This window comes from Schistocerca cancellata, chromosome 4 (assembly GCF_023864275.1).
Source record: "Schistocerca cancellata isolate TAMUIC-IGC-003103 chromosome 4, iqSchCanc2.1, whole genome shotgun sequence".
NCBI classification, from domain to species: Eukaryota; Metazoa; Arthropoda; class Insecta; order Orthoptera; family Acrididae; genus Schistocerca; species Schistocerca cancellata.
The window spans coordinates 176499572-176511657 of NC_064629.1; the positions used below are offsets into that span (position 1 = coordinate 176499572).

At 38.6% G+C, this 12086-nt stretch overlaps 1 protein-coding gene across 6 annotated transcripts in view; it reads right to left on the reverse strand.

The window, feature by feature from the left end:
* Positions 1-12086, reverse strand: part of LOC126185177 (inositol hexakisphosphate and diphosphoinositol-pentakisphosphate kinase) — a 578601-nt gene that overhangs the window by 84094 nt on the left and 482421 nt on the right. For all 6 annotated transcript variants that reach the window (XM_049928024.1, XM_049928027.1, XM_049928022.1 and 3 more), the window contains exon 25: positions 8563-8769. In XM_049928024.1, the coding sequence (XP_049783981.1) occupies positions 8563-8769 (207 nt within the window). The remainder of the gene's footprint in view (positions 1-8562; positions 8770-12086) is intronic.

The following is a 12086-nucleotide window of genomic DNA, read 5'->3' on the forward strand; positions in this document are numbered from 1 at the left end:
AATTGACCCAGTAGGGGAATGAACTGTTTACCATAACCGCGTAGACGCCGGTAAACTGGCGCCAATGGGGGCGATCCAAGGTCGGAATACGTTTGTGCATTCAACAACGAAACTGCCGCGCCCGTATCTACTTGCAGTTGTAACCGGCGCGACCGAACTGACACCTCGATAAAGAGTTTGCATGCCGATGCGTCGGGAGCCTGGCCCGATGAAACTTCCTGAATGTCAACGTCCACGTCCTCTGTACTTGCTTCCCTCGATTCTTTTGAGGCTGAGCGGCAAACTTTAGCAATGTGACCGTTTTTATTACATTTGCGACAAACGGCCCAACGCTGGGGGCACTTCGACCGATCGTGATGTATATAGCACGACGCACAGGACGGCAACAGGGGCCGGCGGCCAGAATTCTGTTTACGCGCCGCGCGGGAGCGGCCGTAACGGCCGGATTGTACCGCTCGCACATCGTCCACCCCGGACACAGTGGACGCGGCCACGCCGCTCTGAACCTCCGCGACGTCGCACCACGCTTCCAGCTGTTGACCTGCTGTGTGAGAGACTTCATACGATTGAGCAATGGACAGGACTTCTTCGAGGGAAGGGTCTTCTAACTGCAGGGCCCGTTGCCGGACCTCCCTATCAGGGGCCGAACGAACAATGACGTCGCGTACCATAACATGGGCATACGACTCCCGCGACTGCTCCGTGACAAAATGACACTTGCGACTAAGACCGTGCAGGGTTGCGGCCCACGCCCGGTAAGACTGATGGGGCTGTTTCTTGCATTGATAGAACTCGACCCTAGCCGCCACAACATGCGTGCGGCGGCGATATTATGAAGACAGCAATGAACACAATGCGTCAAAAGACAAGGACGAGGGTTCCTGCAACGGCGCTAGCTGCCGCAAAACTTGATACAGCGAGGGAGATATCCAAGACAAGAAGAGAGCACGACATACCTCCGCATCGGCAACATGAAACGCCTGGAAATGCTGCCGATAGCGATGTTCATATGCGTCCCAATCCTCCACCGTCTCGTCATACGGGGGAAAGGGAGGAGGGAACGGCGCCGGAGCAGACGGCGTGGAGAGCAACGCCGGAAGCACTTGTTTCATGGTGGCCATGAGCTCCGTCTGCTGCGCAACCAAAACCTGCACCAAATCCTCCATGCCGTGGAGAAACTGCGAAACCGGAACAACGACGCAACACACGAAAGAACGACCCTACTTGTCGCCAATTGTGTAGTAACACTGTTCACGTTACGTCGCACTTCACTTCGCGTAGACCGGGACTGTGTCCTAGGCATGCCCGATGTTGACTGACTGCGCTCAGCCTGTCCTGCCGGAGTTGTTCTTGTTGTTACGCCGACAGAGGGCGCGTCCTAATTCTCGCGTGCCCTCTGGTGGACGGGACTCTACTTGCGGCAACTACCGTCCATGACGCGCTGTGCCAATGTGCGCCTCCCGCGATCTTTCTGGTGGCTACTACATGGACACAGTTTCTAAACTGCAGAAAAAGGTCATAAGATAAACAAGTAGAAGCAGAAGTGGGGCTCATTGTAATGAGTCATTTTAAAAAAAAAATGGCATCCTTACTGCACCAGATGAATGCATCTACCAATCTGTGGTGCATATGAGGGAAAGATTACTAAATACTTCATTAGTAATTCTATACATAATGATGGTAGAAGAGCAAATCTGGAGTTACATTTCCCTAGGAAAAACAAACAAAAGCTCGAAACAGCATTTTATATTGGTACACAATTGTATAACAAATTGCCCAAGGAAATTAAGAACATTTCATCTGTTTAAAAAGGCAGGTAAAACGTTCTTCTTAAATAATGCATACTACACAATTAAAGATTACGTGGAGGACTTAAAGAGTAGTGGGTAATAATGAAAGGAAAAAACACCACCACCTTGTAGCATTTCATGGCAAGTTAATGGTTTACTGCTTTCACAAAGAAATCATGTGTCAAGATGTAAAATGCATGACAGTAATGTCTGCTGACTCAGTTTTTCAGGTGGACTGAGGAGCATAGTCGAATGTGGTAGGAATTTGTCTGGTGTTGATGCAAGAGGCACAGCAGCATCATCACAGTCCTAGAGTCACCAGTAGGTGGCTTTAGTGTGTGAAGCAGTGAAGAACAGAACTATGCTCTATACTCACATTACATGTTACCTAAAACACATTATGTGTAAACTGAGGAACATTATAAAATAAGGACTTACCAATGAGGCAGTGCAGCTGTTAAGACACTGACCTCATATTTAGGAGGGTGGGGTTACTCTGTCCAGCCATCCCAATTTGGGTTTTCTTTGGTTTTCCTAGATCACTAAGACAAATGCTGGAACTGAGGCCATGGTCAACATGGACTAAGTAGCAGTTGTATGAATTACTGGGGAGCCTAAGCACAGAATGAACTTCCAGCAAAATTAATAGTAAACACGATGCAGTCTTGGGGCACATGCAATGTAGTTAGTTAGCTCTCTCTCTCTCTCTCTCTCTCTCTCTCTCTCTCTTTTTCACTGAGGTACATAGTGTGTTGCTGTAGAACAGGTAGATGAGCTTTCTGAGGTACCTTAACTTTACAGCAAGATCCTTTCACCACATAGTTTCTTCTACTTTTCCAAACATCACTGTTGCGTTTCCTTTGGTTACTTCCCACATGAAGTTATTCAATTTGTGTTATGTTCCTTGATACACACTGATACAAATGTATGCACCAGTTATAGCTTAAGGACTATTGCAGATATAGTAAGCATTATTATCCATCACACAGCCACTCTTTGTATTTTTTCACAGCCACCAAATCCTCTTACCATTATTAAACTACGCTTCAGACAAAAAATTCTTGGCTAGAACACAAACACATCAGAGTTTTATTGTGTGCAACTGTAAGGTGTGAAAATTTTTATTTAAATATAAAATAGTGTTAACTGATCTGTTCTCATTTCCTTTGCGTCACAAACTTTATGAGCATATTTCTGCCTCCAGCACAAGCAATTTCAGGAGCCAAACAGTGACATGTTAGACCAATATTACCCACTTCTTTAAAGTTTGCAAAGGCTTCAGTAAGGAGAGTAGTACTTTTCTGTACAAGAGGTAGTCAGAAACTTTTTATTATCATATAAAAAAAGTTATAGTAAATTTTTTTGTTCAATTTCATTTGCAAGTCAGCCCCAAGTCACATGTAACTTTTTCTTTATACTGACATGTTTCACTCGACTAATACGAGCAGCTTCAGAAATTATGTAGCCAAAGGCCACAAATCACAAATACCAGTCCATGTACAGTGCCACCATCATACAATAATACACAGTATTATTTTTGTAACATGTGGTTCTCAGCTACTTGATTTCTAAAGATGTTTAGGTCTGCCGCGTGAAACATGCCAAAATAAATAAGAAGTTACATGTGATTTGTAGTTGCTCTGCAATTTTCATTTCTAATGGTCATTGTTCCCCCACAGACAATGACTGCACTCTCTGAATTATTCGTATATGTCTGAAGTCTTGGTACACACTGAAACCCACATGCCACAATACCATAGCACACTGCTAGAGGAGCCAAAAGCAAATGGTGGAGACCATTGATAAAGTAGGGTATTGTGTGGTAATTTTTTTTTCTACATTTGAAAGGCAACAATACTGCAATAATCAATACTGAGATGATGGAAGTGTAAACTTACTGAAGCTCTATTTCTCTCTTCTCACTGGTTGGCACCCAACACTGATAATTCTTTTTCGATAAATGCTGAGGTGACTTGAACACAAACCAGACAAGATACAATTTTTTTTTTTTATTGGTGACTTGATCAGATGCATTTGAAGCATATGCTGCCACTTGTGGAAGTCCTTTTTGACAAAAAACATTTGTCATCATTTGTTAATTTCCTCTGAATTTCATTGCTTATTATAGTTCCATAAAATTGTATATAGCACTGAATTTATCTTGAGGTTCATGTCTTACTCAGTCATATGATTTTTCCCACTCATATATATTACTCTGATTCATATATACATATGTTTACATAATAGCTAAGGCATCTATGTTTTCATCAGGCTTTTGGTACATCAGAATCATCTGCAGTATTGGCTGCTTCCATTTAAGAGGCACAAATGAACAAAGTACATTTATAAATTTCGAACTTTCCAACTTCTTAAAACTATCAAACCAGAATAATCTTGACGATCCAGCCCAAGGTTACGTCTAGAGGTAGTATCATGTGTGTTGTAATGTGTCTGCATAACCAGCTTAGTGTTGACCTAGATGAGTGTGGAGAAATTGCGTAAAAAACCACACTCAGGCTGGCTGGAAAAAGCAATTTGAAGCAACGGGGAATCAAACCAAGATGGTTCGTACCTTCCCAAATCTGAGACACAGACACATTTTTAAAATAATACCTCAAAACTGCTCAGCTGAATGAGATTATAACATCCTGTATCCATTTTCAAATAAGCTGAGTGTATATTCGCTCAGTGTTACTATGAGCACAAATATATTCCAGTTAATTAGCTTACGGGAAAGTTATAATTGTGTAACATTGAGTTTCCCCAGATTGATTCCAATTTTGAGGGTGTCCAGAGATGTACTAGATTTTTATTCAACTGTCCTTGGTAACCCTGGACCTTTTTAAATGTCTGGGGAAATTAAGCTGATTAGAGGACCAGAAGATTCTTCAATTTAGTCCATTAAAAATCCAGAGGCAAGAACGCTTGGACACCCTTCTATACACTTAAAGGTCATTACAAACGATCTTCACAACTTTGATCATGTATATTTCAGAAATGCTGTTTGTGGTATAATGTTCACACACATGTAAAGCTGTCCCGCCCCCTCCTCCCCCCACTTTAGTTAGTGACTGGCCACCCCTCAGCAGTTGGCACAGTGTGTGAAATGGTTAGTACAGACCAGATCTGACACACAGGTGCTGCAAAACCACATTACACTTTTTTCTTTGGGCAGGATCTCTAGGAACTCTGAGCTCCTACCACTGCAGCAACAAGGACACACTAGTTCGGACATGGCACTGTAATATCCCTTAGATATCTTGTGAAATGATTTATCCCATATTAGAGGCTTATTTCACCTGTATTGGTATGCTGCTAATGAAGTATTTTCCCAAGCAAGCAGTTTATGGAGCAGACAAAACACAGTTTGTTGTAGAAGCTACACATGCATTGTTGATGTCTAGAGTGAACTGTGATGAAACATGAATGTCTTCATATGCTGTTGAAGAATACAGACATGCTGGAGAAAATTTACAGCACTGACAAATACTGTATTTCTGCCTGCACTTCTTCATCTAATACAAATAAAGTTTAAATTAATGTACTTTTTTTAACAAATTAAAGTGATAGTTTGCATTTACTAAATTTGACTAAGACTTTCTTGCAGTATCAAAATTTTTTAATGTATACCAAATTTGGGCCTATAAAGTATGGTCACCTTAACACTACGAACTCTGTTAAGTGGCTTCTAGCACCTTAGGTGTATCTGAACACTATACCACAACCTGCACATTTCTACCTCTCCCCATTTCTGAAATATATATGATCAAAGTTGTAAAGATTATTTTGGAATGCCATACATTTTCAATTCTGGTTTATGGAGACAATGAGAAGCTGCCGACAATTGGCAATCGCATGCACTGCAATGCCATCAGACGACTGAATGTTTTAAACGTCACTTAACTTTTACTAATGAGCTGTACTGAAACTGACTTAATTTGCATTCATACTCTTTACTGCAAATGACTTCCATGTTTGAACATGAACATATCTATAATGCTCTCTCACAAATCCTTGTAAATCTCATGTGTAATTTGTCTCTACTGATTGGCAGGAGGCACTCTGGTGTTTTCAGTACTGAAATGCAATGAGGAAACATTCCCCCTCTCAAGTTACCCCTGCTCCATGGGGTGCATGTGTGAACAATTAGATTTGTCCCAGTAGTTACATGTTAATGGCACATAGAACAACTAGACCCACACCAATATATGAATAAGTTTTAAACGGTGAAAATAAAAATTACTCCATTCAGCACATAATTAAATGAATGAGTATAATGCTTATCTTATCTTATCTTAACTTTGGCATACCCCATGAGATATGTTTTCAATTACTCCTGGGAGTAGGGCTATCCTCTGGCAGTGTAATGTGAACTGCTTTAGTTCAGCTAATGAAAGTACTGCAAGCTGGTTTCACTTAGAAGAAGGAATGAATAGTTTAATGAGCTAAAATACTAATGAGTGGTTTCTCTTGAAAGAATGAATACACAGTTCAACTGACAGAAAAACAACTGACTGTTTTCATTTGAAAAGAAAGAATAAACAATCCAACCAATATTCAAAGCTACAAAGATGGCAAACGTTTCAATTTGGTTGCATCCATAGAGTGCATTCACTCAAAAAAAGCAAATGATTAATAATCCAACTGAAACGTTAAACTACAAACAACTGACTCTACTGTTTTTATTCGGTTGCTCCCACAGGTTGGTTGCACTCAAAATAATGAATGAGAAGTCTGACCAGCTGAATGATTGTTTTCATTCAATTGCTCCCACAGACTGGTTTCACAAGAAAGAATGCACGAGTAGTCGAGCCGACGACATCGATTGAATCCATTCAGTTGTTCCCATTGACTAGTTTCACTAAAAAGAATGGGTAAATAATACAACCAATAGGTAAAAACTATAACTGAATGACATGACAGTTTCGCAACATTCGAATGAATTGATTGTTTTCATTTGATTGTTCCCACCGCTAGTTGGAGGCCACTAAGGTGAAGCATTGTGGGGAAGTGACGTGCTTCATTCTCTGTGACGATGCCCCAACTCATTCCGCACAGGACAGACAGCTTATTTGTGCTATCAAATTCTGTATTCCCCCTCCCTCTAATTCTCATGCCATGGCACCCAGTGACTTGTTCCTCTTTCCTCAACTGAAGAAACCACAGTGTGTGATTCATTTTCAGAATGACACAGACGATTTTTAAGCGAGAACATTTTCTGAACAGTCAAAAAACACACTTTGAGAACTAAGGTCTCCACCAAGTCATTTATCATTGGAAACAGTGTCACCTAGAATGGTGAATATGTAGAGAGGAACTAACCTGATCAACAAGTTTCACTGTTGAGTTCAATTTGTTGAGGTAATAATTATAACTTTATTACTACCCCTCATAACTGCTGGGTTCAGTCAGTGTGATAATACTTCAGAATCAGCCTGTTCATATTTGAAACTGGTTTCTGCTGTTTGTATGGAAGATGTATGCATATCCTTGAAAAGGCAGCCTAGTTCATATGGATGTCCCTCCCCCCCCCCCCACCCCCACCCCACCCACACCCCACTCCCACCCCCGTTTCTCTTTAGTTAAAAACTCCTAATCCAGAGATGGGCTAAAATTACTGAAATAGATGACATTATATGGCTGCCTAACTTTTGTAGTCCCCCCCCCCCCCTCAAGTTGCTGTGTACCATTAGAATATATGTGCTTCTGTATAAAGCTTACTTTCTGCTCAGATATAATCTGTTGTTTTCTATTCTTTGTCTCATATGTTTTAGTAATTTAGCCATCCAAGTTCATTGAACTGCAGACAATCAAGAAATAGAGTTATCAAACTCAGTTAGTTGAATGAACACACAGTGTTTAAAATAATAGTGGATATTCAGAATAAATCAGATAGGAATCATTCTGAACAATGCCAGAAGAAATCTTTACATTAACACTTCCTGAATAGTATTCTTATAAATATTACTCAGAAATTCCTGAACAATTAGCACACCAACTAGATTTTCGAAGAGATTTTCCTGTGCCATCTGGCTTACCTGTAACAAAATTCTCACCTAAAATATCGAATAGTCCTACTTTCATTTAAAAAACAATCCATACTGCTAAACTATACATTAAATGAATGTCTGCAGGTTCCTGTAATGTGTAATTCTCTGTCTCTGATAACCAGTCAGAACTGTTAGCAGTGATAAACTCCATTGTGGACTCACCACAGACACATGTGTATTGTTTTTCAAGGTAGCTCTATGAACATCAATGAAGCAGGCTGTTGTTTATTATGAAACTATTTATGTTTCCAAACACATGCCTAACAAACACTGGTCATTTGAGATCTCATGCCAGATGGTATACTTATTCTCAATCATCGATTCCTTATCTCAAAATAGTTGGTTTAGAATTCTCTGCCATCCATTTAATGTTGTGCCAAAATATTATGATAACCTATTTCAGGCATATAAAGGCATTTCAGCCATGGCTATTTGTAAGACACTCTCCTGTAAAAACTAAATCAATGGGTACATTTTTATGCAATGTAACTAACCCATAGCAAACCAATTCCAAAGGAGTATTAATTTAATGACTCAATAACTTTATTTCAATTCTACTCACTGATATTTATACCATAGCCAAGATTCTACATATTGCCATCAAATGTTCAAATGATGAGCACTCAACTCACCAATTTAAATGAACTGTGCACCACAAATTATTTGTTTAAAATCTGTGGACTATATACTAACTACAGGTCTTAAATGGAAGCATTACTTACTACTGCTTGGAGACTGCAATGGCAAGTGATGAAGAACCAGTGACGAATGTGGTGTAGATGGAAAATTTGGAGGCGAAGAGGACGGTGAGCGAAACAGAGGTGCAGATGTAACAGTCTCTAGGAAACAATCCAGTTGTTTCAGTGACAGAGCATTGTGTAAAGTCTCTAGAGGCCGTATGGGGGGCACTCCACCACACCCTTCAATTGCTGAAAATAAATAAATAAATAAATAATAATAATAGCAAATACTGTCTTACATAATTTATTTCCTGAAAATCAATACTGCCAAACCAATAGTTATCAACAATAACATGTGGACTGTCATTAACGTTCTCATAATACTGATTTTGTGAATTTCATATCAAATTACTTTTTGTTTGAAAATCTACCTTATTTCATTTCTCAGTAAGCATATTTGCAACTAATTTCCAACCAATGAATAAATGCAAACACACCGCTCTGGTTTGCCACAGTATAAAATCGTGCACATTTAACAATATTTCATTGATATAACTATTTGACAATTTCAGCTGTTGGTATGATCAGTTGCCTCTTACAGCAGTGGCAACAACAACAACCACCAGTTGAAGATGCCAAACAGTTGTACCAATGAAATATTAGAGGATTTACACGTTACCCGGCTGCAAACCTGAGATGTGCATTTGAAGCAGATCCATAGGGAAAGCCTGAAAAGTAACAATGAATAAATAAATAAAAGAAATATTTCTGCATCAAGTGCTTGAGAACAGTTAAAATAATCATTATTTTATAGTGTTCCCTCTTCACATTCCTCATTATGCAAGAGTCAGATCGTGTGTTCTCATATTACTCTCACTAATAAGACCATGCAGTGACTGCTCCTCTTCAGTGATCACTGTCTTCTACCTCCCCATACAAAGATTGTAACTCTCCATACTCTCACTTTAATTCCTATCATATCACAACCAAAACTGTAGCTCCCACTGTTTTCTATTCTTATGACACCTGTGTCCCAGAAGATTGTCTTTTTTTACAAAGTTTATATATAGAAAATAATAACTGTAAACAGCATTCCGGTTTCTTGTGTTTCTTGGGGCTTATAATAATATAATTTTCCTCAGTGCAAAAGAAAAATGATTTTTGTTTGATTCTCATTAATGTAACCTTAGTTAGACCATTGGATATCTGCCTATAAATTACTGCTCATCTTTCCTTTTTATGAAGACTGCTAAATGTTCAATATTGAAGATACAATACACAATCATTAAGTGAAAAAATAAATTACGAGATTGATTTACATTTAAGCCATTAAGTTACATTTGATTAAGTACTTTTAGGACGTGATAACTTTGTGACTCCACCAAAACAGGCAGGTACATTATACAAAAGTATCATTCAAAAATTAATAAAAATAGACAAACACTGACAGAAAAACAGAACTGGTCATCAGAGAAATGTGCAACATATATTTACAAACTTCCTTTCATAGTTTCACTTTTGCATTTGTTGAAGTATATGATTAACTAACCTCTCCTAGCACACTCCATTTATCATCTTGAGATGTATGTATGCAGTATGTAAAAATTAAAAAGATCTATCACTTTTGGTCACATTCAATGGAATAAATTTGTAGACACATAACAACACTACTGTCTATCTGATCTTTCCAATATTCAATTAATTCTTCCTTCTTTACACAGCTGTTACCATCTTAAAAATGTGCAACATTTGCACAAATTTACCTATGAACCGGAAAAACACAGTAGTTTGATCACATTTTTTTGTTAATAGAACTGAGTTCTTATACTGGATGGCAAATGTTTATAACATCAAAGTGTGCCCGAGTAAAGTGCGGCCCAACCAGATTGTTCAGTACAGGAAGGTATTGTCACTGAACAGTTGTAGAGAAACTGATTGCCTGACAATGAAACTCCACTTGGTAAAATGAAAGACAGTTATGCTTCAATGTGGATAAATGCAACATCATGCATATAACAAAGATAAATAACCCCACAGGGTCCAAATACGAGAGTAGTACTTAACTTACAGAGCCAGTACCATTGTTTAAATATTTATGGGTAATACTTAGAAACAATATGAAATGGAATGTAAGTATAAAATAAGTAATAGAGAAGTGCATGAAAGATTTCTTTGTTGGATAATTTTGAGAAAATGCAGTACATCAGCAAAGAAAACTGCATAGAAGATTCTAACACACCCAATTATGTACCACTGTTTAGTTTTCTTGTCTAGCAAGTATGACAGCAGACACTACATTAATTCAGATGTGGGATGTGCTAGGATCACAACAGTTCAGCATAGCACATGGATGTTCAAGGAACTTACATGGGCATCTTTGGAAGAAAGGAGGCATTATTCTCACTGAAAGTAACTTTATTTGAGGAAAACTGCTGTGTACATCGTACACACCACATAGGGGTCATGAGAATAAGGTAAAGAGGGATTTAGGTACATTTTTTAGGAATATAGTGAGTCATCCCCCCCCCCACCCCCCCACCCCCCCCCCCCCACCCCCACCCAGTATACAACTGGAATAGAACAGAAAACCGTCTCAACCATTAACAGTCCAGTGCTTCTAGAGTATTTGTAGGACAACGCAGATGTGCTCACAATTCTGTAACATTATACTGCACAGCGAGAATACCAAAATTCTTTGTCACATTATAACATGCAACCACAAACATCACAATGTTTCACTAATGAACAGTATTATGGATGGCTTCACATACAGCTCTCCAGGTGTTTCAAAGGAAAATATAATCCAGTTCTCATTGCTAGGGAAAAGTAAAAATTCAACATACAGCCTTAACACTATTATGATAACATCTTTAAATGATTATCTAAACCAGGAATAAAATGCTCTTCAGGTCTTTGATGATTCACAAAAATGAAATTTGGTTGTTCTAATGAAGTTTTCAACTGAAGGGTATATGACTGACTACAAACTATAACTGTAAGACTAAGAAGCAAATTGTCTTTCTGTCTATTGCATGTTATGGAAAGTAACCTTTAATGATGTCTGCAGACTGTTACAGCTGTTTATAGCTTCATGATACACTAAATAAAATGAACATACGAAGCATTATACAAATTATGGTAGCATATTATGCCACACTGTGCACCCGAAATTGATCAAGTGCTGTATCCTTCAAGTAATGAATTTCTCTCAGGTACAAAATGGTTTCAGAATTGTAAACAAAGCAACAGACAGACACTCTTTAAAAAACTCATACATTGATTAAATGTTTTCACAATTATATATTTTTTTCTATAACATGAACACAATAGTTTACCATTTTTTTCAATCTGCTACTATAACAAATGCGACAAATACAATGTCAGACAATGCTAAAATACAAAACCATCAATAAAACTGACACCTGCTAAAACACCAGCCTAGAATAATGTTTGGAAACGAAACAAGTCTTTTGACAACCCCTGAACTTGCACATATGTACTTGCACTTAACAAATTTTATTCATTTGCCCATAACACAGACAAAATTATTAATGAACTATTCAGCA